The sequence below is a fragment of the Aulonocara sp. 'chitande type north' Nkhata Bay genome, linkage group LG23, assembly GCF_057382095.1.
Source record: "Aulonocara sp. 'chitande type north' Nkhata Bay isolate Kocher_YH1m ecotype deep benthic linkage group LG23, A_spYH_male_GT1.1, whole genome shotgun sequence".
Taxonomy (NCBI): domain Eukaryota; kingdom Metazoa; phylum Chordata; class Actinopteri; order Cichliformes; family Cichlidae; genus Aulonocara; species Aulonocara sp. 'chitande type north' Nkhata Bay.
In genome coordinates, this window is record NC_141365.1 from 6569944 (window position 1) to 6591330 (window position 21387).

The 21387-nt window shown below is 39.6% G+C and overlaps 1 protein-coding gene across 2 annotated transcripts in view; it reads right to left on the bottom strand.

The window, feature by feature from the left end:
* faf1 (Fas (TNFRSF6) associated factor 1) overlaps positions 1-21387 on the bottom strand; it is a 59766-nt gene that overhangs the window by 18925 nt on the left and 19454 nt on the right. For both annotated transcript variants that reach the window (XM_086283015.1, XM_086283014.1), the window contains exons 8-13: positions 20213-20299; positions 11121-11216; positions 10892-11015; positions 10717-10780; positions 10518-10599; positions 2676-2830 (exon numbers count right to left, since the gene is read on the bottom strand). In XM_086283015.1, coding sequence (XP_086139141.1) covers positions 2676-2830; positions 10518-10599; positions 10717-10780; positions 10892-11015; positions 11121-11216; positions 20213-20299 — 608 coding nt within the window. The remainder of the gene's footprint in view (positions 1-2675; positions 2831-10517; positions 10600-10716; positions 10781-10891; positions 11016-11120; positions 11217-20212; positions 20300-21387) is intronic.

Sequence of the window (21387 nt, forward strand, 5' to 3'; positions counted from 1 at the left end):
AGACCGGTTAGACCTGGCGTCTGCTCCACTGAGCAGCTGATGAGTCAGGGTAGTACAGTAGCACTGCAGGGAATATTTTTGCCAGCCACCTGTACGTGTGCAGTATGGGAACCGGATGCTCCGATAGCTCACTGTGTCATACACACTTTGTTTCAGAGTGAACATGGACATGTTTTGATTTGAAAATGACATTTTGTTCTCCCACCAAACGAGTTATGTTTTCAGGGAAGACTATGTCAAGAGAAGAAGTCGAGTGTACAGAACAGGTTCGCACAACGGTCTGTTCCTGCCTTGAGCAGTTAAGACACAAGTTTACACTTAAAGGCTAGTAAATATGAAATTTGTAAGAAAAATTGTTTCTGTATGTTTCTGTTCTGTGTCCTGTGTACTGTTTGTTTGTATATGTGTCTTTTTGGCTGCTGTTACAACCAAATTTCCCCTTGTGGGACAATTAAAGGATTATTCTTTTTTATTTTATTCTCTAATAAGATCGCCTGTATTGCTATAGACCAAACGGGTAATCACATTAGACTGCCAGGTCTGTATAATGTTTAAAACACTAAATCTAGTGTCAACATAAGGTCACCTTAGTGCATATTCTTACACTGTAATGTATTATGAGAATGCGCACACAACACAAATAATCGACTTTCAATGTGTTTATTTACTTACATGTGCAATGACAGTATACTGCCTCGGCGATATATCAGATTCATTTCCCACGAGTGACAATTACACTGGCATCCAATCAGCAGCACTGCATTTATGCATAATTAATCATTTAACTGGTAGGCCTGTGAGAATAGATTAAGCTAAGCAACAGGCACATTCCAATATCAGCAGGTTTATCACTCGCTCACAGACACACACAAATGCACGCACACATAATCAGGATACCTTTCTAACAGCTTGTGTGACTGATGCCAATCACCAGTCACTTTAGATCAGCTAAAGAGCGTGAGAATGCCGAGCAGCAGTTGGATGTGTGAGCGAGTTAGTGCGCACATGTGCATGCATGCGTTAGCAGCAAAGCTGCGACTAGCTGTGTGTGATGAAAAGCTCCAGATGTTGCCTCCTTTTTAACGTGCAATAAAAAGGCCCAGCTGGGGCAAAAAGCAAAGGAGGCCAATGGGAGAGAAAGGAGTGCGGAATGAGGAAAGGAGGGAGTTTCCTTAAAAGAAATAATGGAGAGCTGAGGTCAGGGTGCGAGTCTTTCTCAATGACTGCTACCAGAGGGCAGGCTTAACTCTGGAGGTTCAGGGTAGAGTGAGAGAGCTGAGGTAGCTGATTAAATAGAAGAGAAATAAAGAAATATCAGAAAGGAAACAAGTAAAATATGTAGTATTAAAGATGAAGGGAAGGATGAAATACATGAAGCATTCCTTGTTTACAATGTGAAACAAAGGTTCAAATTTACCTAAACCTGTCCTCTGTTCAACACTTGAACCTGCAAGAGATCTAATAGTCTGTTAAAAATATATATCTCACTCACTGAACCAATGTAATAAACAGGTGTTGTTGTAAAATACCAACACAGGGTGCTGGAGCTAAGCTAGGACTTTCAGGATAAATTGGAGAGATAGAGATGTTTGGACTCCAACGGAGTCCTTCATCTCCCACTGACCCTCTATTCAGACAGTTTGGTCAAGATTGCCCAATCAGGGGCCTCACCGTGCAAACACAACGCCTTTTGTTAGCATGCAACCTCCAAGCTTCAAAAAGAGAATGAGGCTGAAGAGAGAATGAGAAGAAAGAGATACAGAGTACGAGTAATGGAGTGAAAGATGAATGCCAGCAATTACGGATGTGTCAAACCGATTTTTAAACACTGTTCATTTGCCAGATAGGATTCCACCTACACTAGCATTTCTGGATTATTATCTAAACGCTACCCAAAATATGCAGGATTCACTCTCTAAAGTCCAAGATTTTCTTGCTTCACACACAAAAAAAAAAAATACAACAGCAGGATGAAGGCACGACTGAAAACTAAATTTACTTTCTCTAAGAAAACTATTCAGAACAATAATGCGGGGACAAGATAGTAGCATGCAACAGACTGCTTCCCAACCAGAGGACTCTGACAGCTCACAAAGCCCTCAGCTCATGATCAAGCTTCTCTCCCGCTGAAATACATTCAATATCCTCTTTATTAGATACACCTCAGTATTTATGCAGACAGTCGGCTCCTGCGGACAGTAAGTCACATATAAATAAAACATAAGGATTAAGGATGCAGTCAGGGCTTAAAGGTTCTCTTATTGCATTACTAAACTTTACAGCTGGCTAAAGCAATTCTAAATACAGCATGATTCTGATAGACTACCGGATCTCCAGAGAATTAATTCAGTGTTTAAAACCTTAGGTTTTTTTTTTTATTACCGTTTAGCCATCATACTCACTGACCAAACTGTTTTCTCCCCTAGCTATAGCATCACAGTCAGATTTGGCAACCAGAAAACACAGCCAGATTTAGCTTTGCAACAGAATTCACGAGTAGCTGCAGTTTCTACAATTTAAATATTTGATCCGACAACTCAAACATCGCAAGATGAGCTTAAAAAACTATTTACACAAATGAATTACGCAAAAATGGACTCATTAAACAATAGGATTCTTGGAATAAGATACGTCTTCAATCGCACTCCAAGCGTGCTGGTTGACTAACATTGTACCTGGATTTGTTAGCTTCTTTAGTGACATCCCATGCCCATGTGATGAAGTTCTGGCTCAGGTAAGAGACGATAGAGTCAGCGCACATCATTTGGGAGCAGAAGACGTTGCTGAGAACACTGTCATCATTGTGGAGGTAGATAGCCAGCAGCTTTCTCTGTGGAGAGAAACAGTTTGAAAATCAGAGTGGGAGCAAACTGCACCTCTTACTGTGCTAGGACATTTGGTAAGGCAAAGGGTCACTGCAGCTGATCCTTTATTTTTGTCTTCAATCAGTTGTTCAGTGGCTAATAGGTGGAACCAAACACCAAAGTATACAGTTGACTTTGTGGAAGAAGTTTGACTAGCTAAAACTCATCACTCCCCAATATAATAAATGTCATATCTGTGATCGGTGCTGCTCTGTCAGCCATGCACTAGGCGTCTCATTATTGGAGAGACATGTCCATATTACATGAACATAACATGACCACCGGCAGAGAGGACTGGGCGCAGAGCTAGCAGGACTTCTAAAGACCACGGTAGGACCACAACTGGCAAAAAAGCAAATACCACGCAAAATAAAATGGAGAGCGGTGTAAATAAAACTTTGCTTGGAGGCGACAAAGATATGGAGAAAACAAAACAGACAAATCACTCTATTTATTTTACACCAAATGCCAGCAGCCTGTTCAGGTTAGTAGCGGCAGGGCCAGACAATATTGACGAAGCTCCAAATCCAAGGATATTGACACCATCATATAAGCCTGGTAGATTCTCCCTACTGACAATCTAATTAAAAAACAAACACACCCACAAACATAAAAGGTTCCAGGGGACAATGTTGGAAATAATGCTCTTTAAATTACATGTCACTTCTCTTGCTATAAAAGAACAAATAAGAAAAACTCGCACTCTCTGCTTAGTTCATTTTTACCCACGGCTGTGAAAGGGGAGTTAAGGGGTCTGTTCCTCGGGAACAGTAATCTAGGCTACGTGCGCCAAAAAGCGAAAAATCTACACAGGGCGTAAAACGTGAGGAGAAGGGAAAGAAGAAGTTGTGCTATACTGTGGCCTGTGTAGAATAGGAATGGGAGAGCACTGCTGTGTTTGCTCAACGATTAGTGCTTTAGAATAATCTCCAGGGCTGCTAGAGAGAAGGAGCTGGGGACTCATTCACTAGGCCGATTCAACAGCCTGAAAAGATTAAACACTCATGCTGAGAAGACAAGCAAATTCAGTCTTGAGAGAGGAATGAGTGTGAGGAGAGGGAGAGTTTTACAGCGTGAAAAAAAACCAACAAAAAAACAAAACCCCGATACACACTCGAACGCCGACGTCCCCGACACACACGCACAGATGCGCAAACTTAACTCCGCTGCCCGCGAGTAACGGGACTCATGCTCGCACACATGCATGCTCAATTAGAGCAAGTGTAAAGACTAATCAAAGTGGGCATTTTGGCAAACTGAACTCCTTCATCTTAGTTAAACTGTCCGTACCCCTCTGTTCCCTCTCCGCTTTCAACTCAGATCTTTTGTATTGCCTGTCTTAGCGGGGAGGAGCAAATCCCTCAGTTCAGCTAAATTACTAGGTCCAACCTGAGCTAGATAGTGACCCCATAGCCCTTCCTCACACCTGTTCACCTAAAGCTAAGCTTGCTTTGAGGCTGTGAGAGAAACAAAAGAGTTCACACACTGTAGAATAGCGTTGCGCTTCATTTGCTGTTTAATCAGTGCACCTCTTTCTTGGAAGACGGCCCAGCAGAAAGTTTGAAAATATGAAATATGTGCGTCTATAAATATGAAAAAAAGCATGTGTTCTCGTAATGAGGCGGTCCTTTGAATGAGGCACTTTTTAACCATCGTTTTAAAACAAAAACATTTTTTTTTTTATCATAAAACATGCAGGTCTTTTGTTTCACTTTTCCTTTTTAATTAATTGCTCCACTTGCCTTTTTTTTTTCTTTTAGGGATGCGGATTACCATGTGTGAATATGAAGAGCAGGTTTTTCTGTTTTATTTTTTAGTTGTTTGAAATAAAGGGATTATTTATTTCAGATTCTTGAGATAAAAGTGCATGTATGTAAAAAAAAAAAAAATTCTGATAAAACACAATGATGTTAATAATAAAACCCATTTACTGTTAGAAATCACCTGAAAAGGGGTGTAAGCGGATCAGGCTCATATCCCACTCCAAATCTGCCCGTATTATAAATGACCGATGACCAATTATAAGCACCTCAAGAATGCTGCTTCCTCTATTCATGTAGTACTCTAACTAAGCCAGTCACAGGAGTATTTATAGGTTTACATAAACTGGACTTCCAAAATGTTTTTTTAATAATGAGCAGCATCTCCTACCCTGGGATGTAAATAATATAATATGTGGTCTGGGCTGACAGATGAACACAATTTATTAATTTACTCAAGTTCTATTAAAGGTGGACTCGTCCTTCATTATGAGGATAAAAAGTGAATTTAACATGTGATCTGTCACATATTAAAAAGGCTTTATTTGCAGACTAATTTATATAATTTACACGTGGAGATAATGAAGTTGTCAGCTCAGGCGACTGAAACTGCGAGCAACAGACACCAAGGTGTGTGCAGAGCGCTCTGTGATTTACGCACACTGTACAGTTATTACTTTCATTTTTAGTCCAGCTTCAATTCACCTTTTCTGCAAAAAGTGTCTGCACAGGGGTTAAAATAAAAAAAAGAAAATGTGCCTTTATGCCCAAACATTTATACTTTCAAAAACATTTAATATAGCCAGTTTACAGTTAGTTATTCATAAAGAGAAACAATCAAAAACAATGTCATCGGTTTCTGTCATGATCAGGTCGTCTCTATGGCTACGAAGGGAAGACCCAAATAGCCAAGTTTCTGTTGGTGAATGAAATAAACCAAGCAAGCTTGCAATATTACAGGCTGTGTCTGATATCACTCCAGAATTAGCTTCATGATTTTGCCCTTTTTAAACATGAATGAAGAGATACAACTTGCTGCTAAAAATCTCACGGCACACCCATAAACACAAAGTCTTAGTCCACATGAAGCCACAGTCTCTGGTGTTAGGGGCCTTTGCAGTCAAGGAGAAGATAACTTGTGCCACGATTCATCCATGTTACATTATTTTGCCACCATCAGAATTTTAGAGCAATAACAGAAATAAACGTGACACTGCCAATTTCTTTTGTTTGTTTGTTTTTATTTTATTTTAAGCCTCTTTAGGGAAACCGTGTAGTGGAACTGAAGTCGATCAACAGCTTTTAGTTTAATTAGGGCCCTTTTTCTGTGGATGACATTTTTGCAACATCAAGAAGAGGCTTAATCACAAATACAGCGTGTTGAACAAAGCCAGGAGAGACTAGTTAATGAGATACAGACATGTACAGATGAAAGGAAGGACAGAGAAATCCAGATGGTGATTGTTCTTTAGATGACCGGCTCAGTCTGGAAAAGCAAATACTTCAAATTGAAGAGCTCAAATGACCTACACGGTGGGAAAACTCATTGTGATCGATGGGCAGCCATGAGGCACATTTTAGAGTCTTTCCAAACAATTATGAAAGCACTGAAATAATATGAAGTCCGCAACTGAAGTTAAGTAGTTAAAGTCCACACTATAAGAATATGGACAAGTTTGAGTTTGCACACCACATTTAACGTTTAACTGTAATGACCACACATGTATATCTAACTGTTCTGACACATGAGGGATGGAGCTGTCTTATGGTTATCCAAGCTCCTGATCATCGATGATTCTGATGGATTAAGAGAATGTAGAATAAATATATCAATATCTAAAACTTTACACTGATGTAGCCCCTAATCTATCCATTTACACCTGACAGTAATCATTTCAGGTGCAGTCAATAACTAATCAAAGCCACTTGTGATCAACATTTCACAAGCTGACAGAGATACATGTACATCTACGCGCCATATGCCATTCTGACTGACCGCTGCTTTTTCCTCTTGACTCTGCGAGGCTATTGCTGGGTTTTAAAGCAGATACTTGGCAGCGATAAATCCCTCAACTCCGCTCTTCAGCAAGGCTATGAATTTTGATGTGTCTTTGTGTGTGGCAGACATGAGAGCAGAGTGGAGAGCGAAAAAGCGTGGGGTTAGAGTGATTAACCAGTGCGTTGATGGGGATTTAGTGAGGATCGTGGTTAGTGATGGGTGGCCTATCTCTCTGTACGCTCTGACTAACCACTGATCCCCAAGAGGGTTCAGCTCAGCTCAGCAGCCCAAAGCATTTTCATTAAGGATGGATTGAGTCTATCTCAACATTCCCCCAACACACACCTTCAGAAACACTTCATCAAATGTAGTGTTTTGCTTAGTGATTAGCCTCTCCCAGGCTATGAGAGAGTGAGACTGATTCCTCTGTTTAAAAACCCCTTCAGTCAAACCTGCCCTACTCTAATATACCCTTAATGAAGTAGGCTTTTTCTACTACGAGGACACAAATACTAGATTGCTTTTCAAATGGAAGCGAAAGAGCAAGGGATGGGATTGTCGGATAGATGGAAGAGGGGACGGTGTAATTGTGCACATATGCTACTGTGTAATGAAACCGTGAAAAGCAGCTTGTTTTGGCCTGTCATCTCGGATGTTTGTGACAAAACAGGACAAACACAGAACAGATCAAATAGCTTCTGCTTTCGTGCAACATCTTTGCACATATCCAGCTTCTCCAAAGCCATTTTAACCACAGCACAGTTGGCAGGCTAAATCAAGCTCACCCAGAATAAAACAAAATACAGTGGAAATGAATACTATTCTGCCCTCATGCTGTTTAGAGCACAGTGGTACAGTACTGTGTGTGAACACCAGAGAGACATCAGCCATATTGTGCTGGCTTAGGAGAGGAGATCAGCTGGGAAACAGGCAAAATGCCAAGCTTCTCTTTAGATTTTTTTCTACATCTGTTTATTTCACACTCTCTCCTTCCCTTTCTTTTATCCCCCAAAATCACATTTGCTTATTTTTCTCTTTCTTCCCGCACAGCCTTTTTTCGTCCAACTTTCTCTTGTGCTCCACGCTGCTTTTTAAGACCATGTCCTTCATTTTGTGGCCCTGCTATCATCTTTTTCACCCTCCCTCTTTGTGTGCCTGGTGATCTGAACCCCCAGAACATCTTGCTGTGTCCTCACAGTCTAATAAGGCTGTAATCCACACAAGCTGTCCGTTGATACAAGCATCCTTAAAAGGACAAAAGCTGAAAAACAAGGGGGAAAGTGGACAGCTAAAAATAAAGCCTCAGCTGTCGGGGTGAAAATTTGATGATGGTTTTGATAACTAATATCAGTGTCGCTATCAAGCCACATCCACGGTACATACATTAAACATCACCATCATCAATGACTTTTTTTTTTAGAAAGAAATGTAATTTTACGGTTTATGGAAAGTAAGGCATAGATTATCGTCATGCCTTCTGCACACACTAATCATTTACTCAGTTACTCTTAGCACACTGTGTCTAACAAGTTTTGTTCATGCTGATATTCCAATTGTTCAAGTTTCAAGAAATACTCAATAAAAGTCTTGAGCCACTTTTTATTTCTTTATACTTTGGTAGGAAAATGTGAAATCTGTCTGGCAATATGTCAAAATGTGCAAAAATACAGTGTATAACAAAATGCACTCTCCTAATAAATCTTGTTTGGAATGTAATGCTCAGTAATAGTTCTACAGGCTTTGCCTTTCGTTCCGTTCTCTGTCAAGATGATCCCACGCTGCTTTGATAATTGTTGTGGTCTGGGCTCTGGGGAGGCCAATCCATGTTTGATAGTGTTCCACTATGCATTTTTCTTTTTCATCAAGGTTTGCTGTTACTGCATTGGCAGTGTGTTTGGGATCATTGTCATGCCGTTGCCAATCAGACGCTTTCCAGATGGTACTGCATGGTGGACAAGGAACGATCCCTAACACGACGGACTGAAATGCAGCTGCAAACCACGACAGAGCTCCCAGCGAGCTATAGAGACTCATTGTTTTATCTCTCTCTGACCACCTCCAGACAGATTAACGATTATTTAAACCAAATGTAAAATTTGGATTCATCCCTATAAGACCTCTTGCCACTGAATATTCATCCAGTTCTTGGCACACCTCAGGGTTTTTTCTCTGTTTCCATTCCTTAAGAATGGCTTTTTAACAGCCACACATCCACCGAGACCATTTCTGATAAGGCTTCAGCATATGGATCAACTGAAGTTCCAGATACATCCCTCGTATAGATAGTTATTTTCAGGCTTACCGCTTTGTCTATTGGCCTCCACTTGTCCAGGCCCAAAAGCCAGTTGGGAAACACCTTGTTAGTGTAAAGATGCTGTTTATGCTCATCAAATTGTGGTACTTTTGACATGTTTCATAAATTCAGCTAAACAAATGGGAACACATTACATGCTTTTTGCAACAAGCTGCTAGTAACAAAGTGCTTAAAAGCATAATTTCATATTGGTTATTTGCCCAGTTGTCCGTTATGTGTAGACACATCACTGGTTCATCCCTTAAGTTGGGTGCCTTTTGTGGTTGAATGATTTCTAGGTCACTGTTGAGCAGTTTAACAAAAAACAAAAAAAACAAAACCAAAAACATTTCTCTATAAATGGTCAAGTATAAGGACTGGACTGAAAACGAGACAATGGCCAAAGAAAAACCGAGGAGACCTTAAGAGGACCTGGGGAACTATTGGTCAAGACCACTTTAAAGAATTATGATGAAGTCTGACTTCTTGGAAACAAAATATAAAGAGAGGAAATAATTAGAGATGAAAATATTACCAGGTCTCCATTACCTCTATTATAGATGACTGAAACACCGGGGGGACTGAGCTTTTGCTGTTGTGGCCCCCAAAATATGGAATAAACTGCCCCTCCATATTAGGTTGGCCCCAACACTTGAAATGTTTAAATCACTTTTAAAAACGCACTTTTTTTCAAAGGCTTTTTAGGAGTAGTACCAGAGTCAGTTTGTAGTCAGCTGTTTCTCTTAATCTTTTTTATTTTGTTAATTTTATTCATTGTATATTTTATTGTCTATTTTACTCATGTTTTAATATTTAATATATATATACTGATTTATTTTTATCATTTTCATTTATGTATTTATTTTACTGTTATTTATATTTATTTCTTTGTCTGCTTAGTGTATGGTTTTTAACTTTTATCTGTTTTATTATTGGAAAGCACTCTGGTCAACTGTGTTGTTTTAAAGTGCTATATAAATAAAGTTGGGTTGGATTGGATTGGCTTTACTGGCATTAAGCCTAAAACTAAATGACTTATATTTAAAGTTGTGTCTCATGAGATCTCCATAGATATCATTCTACATAAGCGGACTGAATTATGTGTGCAACAGACCAGCAGCACGGCGTCAGTGATCTCTGATTACCCTATGCATCCATCTATAATGGTAACCAGATTCATCTAGCTTTCCCCAACTTAACAATGAACTCTAACCCAAATGTAAAAAATGTAGGCCAGGTGAATAAAGTTCCTGATTATATTAGCGTTTTAAATTTCCCCCAGCCCAGTAACAAAAGAGAAGTTATGAGAAATAAAGTATCTCCCTTGACAGAATTAATAATATCCTTCTCTGTTTGTGTTCCTTTGTCATGTTATCTTAAGCAAAGAAAACTCAAACCTGAAAAAAGCGACTCTTCCATGAAGGAGAAATGACATCAGTGATAAAGGACAGGCCATCATTTGTAACATCAGTACCTCGTATCACTTGCACAGCCCAAATTAAAAGGGATAAGAATATGAAGCTTCAAAGAAAAACACAAGTTTTTCAGAGTATATTAAAAATGTTCCTGTGAGACCCAAAATAGTCCAAAAGGTTACTTACATCTCTGGCTTTGCCATGGAAGGCCTCTTGAGATGCTGCCTCCAAAGACCCAATAAAGAACATTGGATGGGTCTCTCCATATCTACAGGACGCACACACACACACACACACACACACACGACTCTTATTTAAAACATTGTTACTATCCAGTTTTGTCAGGTTTCAAAGCCATTTTAAATTGAGCATAACAACCGCTCACCTCGAAGAAAATTCAGAAGTAAAGTGAATTAAGGCATCAGTTTCATTTTCACTATTCTCTGGCACTGCAAAAGGGACAAAAATAATTATATGGTCAGGCTTTACATGCTGTATCTGGAGGTTAATACTACAGTGGCTGCTATAACTGAGTTCTACAAGTGGTTCACATTACGTACTCATAGGTGATTTCCTACAGCTCGAGGAGCCCACTCCAAACATCTCTGAATCATCCACACCAAATTCTGATGCGTCTTCATAATCATCACCCTCACTGTCGCTGATCATATGGACATCCGCACACTGTAAATAAGAAGCATTTCATGAGCATGTCTGATGCTTGAAAGTTGCCTAGGGGATGAAATGCATAACTCAGAAGCGTGCGGTGGCATACGTAGGTCAATTTACCTCTTCTGTGGGTTCCTGGGCATTAGCTGGCGAGGACCTTCGACAAACACTCAGGTGATGGCAGGGATAGCTGATTCCAGAAAGAGCTAGTGTCATCTAAAACAAACAAACAAAGGAAACAGAACAAAAGAATGAAGCCAACAATTAAGAATGACTGCCGACCGTGTGCGTTTACTCAACACAATATAATAATGTCATCAAGTTTAAGTATGTGTTGGTATCTACTGCTTATGACTTGCCTAAAACTGATGCCTAAACCAAAACAAGGCAAACTTCACCACTGATTCTGTAGTTGTGCCTTACATTTGTTTGCCTTTTTCCCCAGGCAGCAGAAGCATAACCTGTATCATGACATACTTTGTATTTTCAAACAAAGGCTTGATCATCTCTCTAATGAGGCGTGACCACAATGAGGTTTCTGTACACCTGCAGGATCCATAAGTGCAGTGGTGGTCTATAGTAGAAGGTAACCTGACTAATGAGCTCCCAAATCCAAAACCAGGACTGAAAATGTGAGCATTCAGCAGGGACTCATTACAGGAGTCTCCTGGCTCAGACCCCAAGGGATATCAGCAATAGAGACAAGGCTGTTGCAGAATGAAACTAAAGTTGTCTTGCTTTTAGATCTTAGATCTTCCAATCTGAATATACTGAGACTTAATAATAACACAACATTATATTCAGTGGCACCTGAACTGAAAACCCACATGCAAATACTGTTCTGGTAGAGAGAACAACAGCACTGAGGCAGGGTAGGTAAGCTTGGTGTGATAAGAGCCAGAGGAGCTGCTCATCCCCTGCAGAGGTCCTCTTATCTGCTCCATTGTCGAGTGCTGAGACACACAAAGAGCAGCTGGACATGGCTGAATCAAGAGACGCTTACACGCAACACCAATTGAGTCTGAAAAGAGCTACACGGGCTGAATGGAGTTTTCCTCTCTGTGTCTCTCCTAAATTAAAAGTACTTCCTCGTGCTGGTGTCAGCTCTCTAGAGCAGGAGAGAGCAGTGTAACCAGTAGACCTTATCACAAACACGGACTTATAAGTGTATCTCTGTTTGCCTGGCACTGATAAGAACTGTGCTGTCACGTCGCACTTAATTATCTTTTGACTGTTAGAAAGTAAGTGCGCTGCACACAAAAGAACCAAATATTTATACAAAACTATTTGCACAGTTGTGGACTAGTTGAGTCAGTGTAGGCGCTGCTGAGGTTGGGCAGTATTGCGATACTCATCCTGAGATTAGTTTGAACATTTTAATTGCTTTTTATGCTGCGGTTTTGTATTTTACGTAGAATCCACAGTGCTTCACCATATAACAAATCAACAAAAGGGCTTTTTTGTTAGCAATTACACAAAATAACCAAATTATTTTCTACAAAAAAGAACAAGGTAGAAATTATTATTTAAGAAAAATTTGCATAGATACTGATCAAGAAATCATGAGAAGCTGTGTCCATATCCCCCAAATCTACCACAACTATACTCTTTGTCCCTTTGCAATCACATTTACAACATATACAGAAATAAAATGATAGCATTTATTTACATATTGGTTTTTTTTCCTCCTAAAAAGAGCAAGTGAACTCTCACTCTTGGGAGCTGAAAAAACATTTATTGCACCATTTCAAATAGTTGACAGAGGATATACTAAAACTGGCTATAATATTGGCGTTTCAAATTCCCACCAGTCGAGCAACGATTGACTGAAGGGATATTTCACAGAGTATCTCCCCTGACAATATGAGAAAGAATAACATCTTGATGAGTATTCCTCCTCTGTGTTGTCTTAAGCGCAGAAATCTGCTCCAAAAAGCAGTGGCTAGACTCTCACGCAATATTGAAACAAAACAAACCAAGAATGACATCACCTCTAAAGGGACAAATCCACCGTGGAGCTTTGTTTGCAAGAGCACATCATATAACACTAACTAAAAAGGCTAAATGTTTTGGGGCAAAAATATTTGACTGTCCTTTTCTTTGTGAATTTATGTTTTTTTCCCTTTGGGGCCAAGAACAGATGAATGTTCCCAGACAAAAAGAAAACCAAACAGCCAAGCGCATACAGACGAGAGAAGAGACCGACTGTACTTCCTGCACATTACCAATTAGTAGCAAGTGTACTATTGTCAATAAAAAGCACACAAGTGTCACAGCAAGGACAGCTGATCCAGCCAACCCTAACATAAGGAACACCTACGAAGAACACTTAACTGAATTGCCTCGTCTGTGCTCAAGTAACTCAACTCTAACCTATTTACTTCTTTTATTTCATTAGATCTATCAGTCATTCTAATCAGAAACCAGAACATCACAAAAGAATTTACTGAAAAAGTGGGAAAAAAAATTAAGCGATGTAGAAACGCAATTTGCTTTTTCAAAACCAGCAACACGCTTAATGAAAAGCTACGACCACTGAAGACGTTATGGGTGCCAGGTCTGTGAGCTGAATTAACACTGACGTTATTGAGCTAAAGATGCACAGGTTCTGAACTTTAAGGACGTGAAGGAATGGCCCCGTCTCTTCGCTGCCTATGAGTGGCAATCAAACGTGAGAATTTTAACACAGACTGGCAAGCAGAGCCCCATAAACCCTTTACCCCCGCCACTCACAATGAGAGGGTTTTGTCTGAGCACCTAATAAGTGTATAAATAAAGTTGATCACTTCCCCTGTCAAAGACAGCCTGGAGGGTTTGGGCTGACATGGATGCAACCAGGGGAGGTGAAAAGGGGGGAAAAGGAGAAAGAAAAAAAAAGAGAGAGATGAGTGCCTCTCAGTCCTCTTCCTCACATTGACCCAATGGCTTCTCCCGATGTTGAGGTACACAAGTGCAGCTTGACGGCTCAGTGGTGAAACGTGGAAACAAGGTTGAAGCGCCGCAGGGCACAGGGTCTGAGGGGATGAGGTTAACCCCCAAAATGACCCTCTCCCACATCTCCACACAAAAGGAACTGGCTCCTCTTTTTTGGATTCTTTTAATTAACACTTTCATTGAGGCTCTAAGCATTCAGGGGCTGATACAGGGGAAGAATTTTCTCTTTCCCTCACACCCCCCCTCCCTCCTTTTGCTTTCCCAGTCAACCTTTTTTTTGTCCCTCTACTCTATCCTCCTTTTTCCTCCCTTCATTCTTTCTGTGTTTCATTTTTTTTTCTTTTCCAGTGTAGGCAGTGTTTGGATTAGGTGTCTGGCTGTGAGTATGAGATAATTACCACTGACAGCTGCACTGAAGGCAACCAAAACCTCATCATACCACCTTACTCTACTATGTCATTTTTAGAGCAAGAGAAGAACAGAGAGAAAGAAAAGAGGAAGTTTAAAAAGAAAGGAGATAGAAGACTTAAACTCCACCTTTAAGATTTATTAAGATATTTAATAAATGACATTGTTTCTAGGCTGAGATGCAATAGGAAGATATACAGCGTGACCATGGTCAGGACAAAAGGATCCTATTCTTCAAATAAAAGGTTCAGTGAGATGGGAGCATAACACCAAGAAACAAAAAGAAAACAGATACAGACAGACTAAGTCAGCACTGAATTTCACCTGAAGAAGGCCAATTTCATGACGAAGGGGGGGTGGCTCTCCCTGACTTTACTGCTGAGCCCTGATGCTATGGAAACCACAAGCTGTCCCCCCACCTGTCAATAACTGGTTTCATAGGCCCCAATCAGGTAGAGGAAGATTCCAGTAATGCCAGCTGGGAAATGGAGGGAGGTGCTGCCCTACAAGCCACGGCACCTCAGAGGCTCTGTGGCATTAATACATTAGCAAACACCATGAAACACTGCATAAATGTCAGCAATTACAGGCTAGAAGAAAGGGCGGGTGGTGGTGGAGGGGTGCAGAGATGGGGGGGACGTAATAAGGATGTCCCACTGGCTGTCAATCACTCCAACAGGTATGGGAGGAAGGACGGCCAATCAGAGCTGCTCCAATGAGATGAAGCCTGTGCAGAGACTCTCTGTGCTGAAATGCTAAGGGCAAAGTCTCAGAGAAGGCGAGGACAGAGGTTCAACCGTTATATTTGCAATAGCAAAGCAAGTTAATTTCCATCATCAGTATTATATTCAGAACAGCTTTGTCAATGCCACACAAGCGAGAAAAAATTGAAAGGCAGTACGACCATAATATTTCCAAATGATGCCAGAGTAAGCGTTTTTCTCTACTTGGAGAAAATAATTTTTTTAAATCAAATTTAAACTATAGCAAAGTCCAACACACTTTTTCTCTGACTGAGAACTTTTTCCAGTTCCGTCAAGATGTGGCAGTAAACCCAAAGAAAATTCAAGCAAATGCTAAAATAAACAGTCACAAAAACCATTTGTTTTGCCCACATGGATCTCTACTACTAGTAAATATTACAAACTGGATTCTAATGAATCTATAAGAACATTGTAATCATGGCACCCAAAACAATGTTCAAGAAACAAACATTTAAATTGCTCATCATGAACAGCTGCACATTTGTCAACCAAATGTGCTCTGGGTAAATGTCACACTGGGGACATTAAATTATTTATGGAATATTAAGAAGCGATACAGAAGACTGGGAAAATGTTTTATATGCTTTGAATAGCAATGTGTTCACATTGGCAGTCGTGTTTGATGGTGAATTTGAATTACTTAGGAATAAAATGTACAGCAGTTAAAGCAATGTGACTTTTACTACCTTATCTATCTATCTATACATATCTAGACAGACAGACAGATAGAGATATTTATTTATTTATTTATATATAGATAGATATTTCTTTATAGATATATTACTGCTACTATGTCCCATTTACTACATTTAATACTGAATTTATGACGATATAAAAACGTCTATCGTTTCATTTTACGCTATCGTTTGTTTCGTGGTGTCGCAAAATAAACTGTTTACGACAATATTTTTTCATCGTTTTGATGGTCACTGTAGTGGCTATATTAATTTCTTAAAGTTCTCTCTTTCTCTTATATTTAATATAACCACACTATGGACGGACAAGCGCCTGTTTTTATGCGTTTTGGTTAGCAACAACGACGGTAACGGCATCGCGTGTCCGCTTGTTTATGTTCCACATAAACCTTTCACAATAAAGCTCAAGATCCTGTTGAGACTTTTCAAAATAAACTGAATCACGTGAAAGAGCAGATTATTTACAGATGAGAATTAAAAAAAGAGCCGCCAGGTGCTAAAAAATAAACCTTAGACTCAAACGTTAGAACAGGCTTTCCTCCGCAGCACGCCGTGTAATAAATACTTACAAAGAAAACGGCGGCCGTTACAACTTATGTCTAAAAATGTATAGTTTCATGCATCGGTTAAAACACTCGACTCCAGCTACATGACGCGCAGCTGGAAAAACTTCCCGCAAGTTGAGCTGCCTGAGATTCACAGAATTTACAGAAAATGTTACATTTTTGTGATTTATATCGTTATCGGACGATAGAATTCTTATATCGGGATATGAGATTTTGGTCATATCGCACAGCCCTACTAAATTCCTTTATTCTAAGAGCCCATAGCAAAAACAATAACAATAGACTGAATAAACTAATCTGTGATTCATTGCCATGAAACCATTATGCATCCTGATCCAATTTCCGATGACCATCAGACCTTGAATTTCAATGAAACGTGCTGAGTGAACAATATCAGGGGCTGACACATCACGTAACCACTAGTTTTCTGGAAAGGTGAGAATTTCTTTCTAACAAACCATCTCCTATACTCCAACAATACATGACATAATTACACTAACATTACACCAACTCAAATAACTTTCTCACAGCACAAGAATAACTGAGAGAAGAAACTGATATTCTGAGCAGTTGATCAGCTAGATGAACTATGATATATATATAAACATAAATGTGCTCTAGATGACTATGAAAGCAACTATACAGCTAAAGCAAAGGCAATTTCCCCAACACTGTCACAGTCAGCATGTGAATTCCTGCTAATCCAATTACAAATTTTCTGTATCAGTACTAAATATGTTATACCTTTTCTTAAACAATGTAGAATTATTTTAGTACTTCAATCAACAGTTTATTTAAATAAAACAAAATTTGCAATATTGGGAAAAAAACCAAACAAACAAAAGACAAAAAAACAAGTAAAAAGTACTAATAATTTGACCAAGAATTCAAGTGAAAAATATGAATTTTCAAAGCCAAAGGAAATGTTTTTTCTAAAGACACAGTTCGGTTGGATCAGTATTGGGGTTCGATAGCCCAAGACACAGTGTGTACAACAAGAAAGGCACATTTGCAAATACACAAATGCAAATATGCACACACAAATAATAACTGCACAGGTGAATGCATTGGTATCGCACAAGACAGAAGAGTTGAGTAGCAATCGATTCCACTGCAAGCAGGATAGTGCGTGGAGCTAAATGCAATCCTGGGCCTCTGACTGCCATCTTTATTGGCCCAAGCCCCGGGAGATGAGACTGGGCTAATGAGCTAGACACTAACACTGGCTCCCTACCCGACTGCTAGGCCAGCCAAGCCCTTGGCTTTCTCTGTTAATACCTTCAGACGTTTCAATAAGAGGGCTATAGCTAGTGCAGAGGCCATTATTGCACTTCTGTCTCTTCTCTATACTTTTTAATATCACTTCATCCAAGGAAACACAGACACTGCGGATGTGTGCTAGTCAAAGGCTAACCGGGCCTATGATAATCTATTCGCAATCGCTGGCCGTTATATATACAGCTGAGTGTGACAAGCTGAGGCCCGCTGAAAACCAGAATACGGAGAACAAAAGTGCAAATATAAAAAACACAATTATCAAGTGTTTTTCTTACATATCTTACATTTAAACTGAAATTAGTAGGTACAGCTTACTGGTTTGGAATTGGAAAATGAGTGCGCATGGCTAGATAGTAGTAGTTAGGTCAATAGTGCATGAAATGCAATGATTATACTTTAAAATGTTCAGAGCCCGTCTAAGTATTTTCAAATGATTAATTGCTATGGAACATACCATGAGAGGAGTCCTTACTGTGATGATTCCTGCATGTCATTTCCCTCTGCTCTTTCCCTATATTTCCCAACTTTTTACCAATTTACCCAAGAAAATAATAATCTAATTTTAATAGATGAAAAACAGTGATTCCTTTTTTTTGTGGTTGGCTGAATATACAGTACATAGACAAATGTACATTTCCAGTAAGTTGTGAATTATTTGAAAGTTTACTGGTATAAATTTGAAAACAAAAACGCATAATTTCCCTCAAAACACTGATATGTTGCTTCTGTATTATTTTCAATGAGTTTTACAGTTTTAATTATTTATAAATTACTGCACTGTTTTTTTATTTACATTTTACAAAATGCCCTCCTTCCTTGTTTTAAAAAAAACTTTGATTTTGGAAAATGTCAGCACTCTTCCTATTAGTGCATAATGTGGCTCCGACTCTGAAAAGTAAATAATTTGGTGGAATAATACCAAACATTTCCACTCAAGACTGAGGTCAGTCATTGCGCCACATGTCCAAAATGTGCTTTCAGATTTGCAGTAAGATTTGTATTTCCTTTGCAATCCAGGGCTGTTTACTGATCGCATAATTTCAAGTCTCCAAAGATAATGCTAACAATGGAAAATCTGCATCGTAGCCCTATGGTTTGTTTGGTGGTTACTGGATTTACAATTGGCTGCTCTGAGCTGTCATGGAACAAAATACAGCAAACAGTCTTGGGTAGTGTAAAACTGTAACCTTTTATCCTTTTTATGTAGGTTAATGGGTGTGTTGTATTTGCTTCCACTGTCAGTACTAAAAGCTTTACTTTGAGTCAAAAAAAAACCAGTTCAGTCATTGTTTATCCACTTTGAGTAATATGACTAATAGGTAACAAATGTAACAGACTCTTCCCACATAACACTGTACAAAGTAACAAGTTTATCCATATGAATCACAAGTATGTATCGCTTTTACAGTTAATTCTTGCACAAGACACATATGATAATGCATGGAGAGAAAAAAAATACACCAAACCAAACAATTACAAAGACCAAAATGAAAATTGTTAGCTGGAAGAATGTGTGCACAACAGATTCTCAATGTAGGCATGAAAACATCCCAAACAATTAGCATGGGAACACATATGCTGCCAAAGAAGGGGTGAGGCAAAAGGGGTCAGAGGTTCTTCGAGGTTCTGTATGAGGGCCGCCTCTGATCAGCTTGACTGTGTGTAGGGTGAATGGTTGGGAAGGGCAACCCTGAGACAAGAGAGGTCAGCGGGACCGAATGATGTGAGCTTTAATGTCCACAGACAGAGGACACAGAATGGGAACCATCTTTGACGTCTTAATTACCTTTAACATCTTACTCTCATACTTCTGACAGCTGTTTTGGCGCAGTTTAGAGATTGGAACAATTTTCTGTGCCTCGGGTACTCTAGCAAAACCAATGGACAGAAACCGGAAGGGTGTTTATTCTTTTTTTTCTCAAAGGCACACAGATTTTGAACCATGTGACAGATTTGTAAAAGCACAGTACGAGTGGATTTCTTGGGGGAAAAAAAATAAATTTTTAAAATTTTTTTGCTTGCCTAGACCTTAGACCAATCCTCAGAAAAATCCTAAGGAATTTTGTTTATTTGACCATCTCATCCAGCTGGAATCAACAGAAACGCCGCTAAATCATGAATCACATCTAAGCAATGTCTTGCTGTATCAAAATCAAACTTATTTCATGGAGCAATGACACCATTTTGAGAAACCACAGACAATTTTAGGACTTCCTCCCAAGATTTAAAATATGTTTTAAGACCAATTTGTGAGACCATGTTTCAAGTAATAGACTCATCTGCAGAAATCCAACTTAGGTTCCAGTCAGTCAAAAATGAGAACACTCTGGATTATTTAACTAAAAAACAAAACAAAACAAAACAAATAAACAGGGAAAAAAACCGTCCCTGGGGAGCACTGCAATAAGCAAAAATCTATTTTTCACTATCACTGCTTAGATGCTCGTATCGTCATTGCATACCTTTACTGATTCAAACACCCACAGAAAATGTTCCCCGATGAATAGTTTGACTGACTTTTTGCATTTGTGTATGTGTGTGTGTGCGCGTGTGTGTGTGTGTCTTACAGAATCATCAGACGCTGATGCAGGCCATCCCTCCCACTGCTGATGCCGGACTGGGATGTTGGTCAAGTCTGAAATGTTTCTCTTCACCTGCAAACAGAGGAAATGATTGTATTTTATTGAATATTACTGTATACTTGCAATACACAAAACTCATGTAACATCCGTAATGACAACAGCATGCCCTGCCTCTCTGACTCTACACAAAGAGCTTTGATATTTCTCTATATTCTAGCCAGTGGGTGGGTCAGTTTTAGCGTCAACATGATTGCCTCATTACGTTGCATACAACGCTGTAAATTTTAGGAGGCATCCTCCGCTCGGAAGAACAGAAGAGGCAGAGAATAAAGGGCTTCAGAAGTCAAAGGAGAGAGAAGGACAGAAAAGAGACAGCCAGTGTTATCAGCATTCTTCAGATGCCACTGCTAATTCCCAGCGACAACAGCCCCACGCTCTGAAATGAACAGTATTTCTCTTCTCCCATTCATGTGCGGACGCTGTATCTGCATCACTTAATAACACTCCTTGCTTTTAAACAGTTAGCAGCCAGCAAGCGCCTGTCCCGTCAAGCGTTGCGTTACACCGGCTGCTGGGTTGTTGGTTTAAAGCCCTAACGCCAGCCTGATGTGCGCCAGTCAACCCTGATCAAAGCCCTGTCGGTGTCTGAACGCTGGCGGCCGTGGATTCTAGTGCGTTTGTTCTGCAGGATTCTGCCGTTCAGGCCCGCAGGGCTGAACACTGATGCTGAGAAAACTATCTATTGTGGAGCTAAGATCCCTCCACACACACAGGGCAAATCCTGTCTATGTAACAAGCACTGAGAAGAGATGGATCCTTGAGCATATTCAGGGCTGCTGGTCATGGAGGTGGAAACTTAAAGAACGCTACAAACACAAAGTCAAAGCCAATCTCGGGGAAAGCAGGAAAGCCTGTGCAGCACACTGAACTGTAAAGATTATGAAGATAGACAATGCTCGGCTGCTTGTCCCATAATACTACTTATTACCGCACTTTGCATTTATATGTAGTTTAAAAACTGTCTGGGAGCACAATCAGAATGACTCTTGTTATCTTTTATAAAAGAAATGCTCAAAAAAAATTAAATAAAACAAAGTAAGGAACACTTTTGTCCCAAATATTAAAGTTGAAAATCTTTACTGGCATAAATGAGGTAAAAA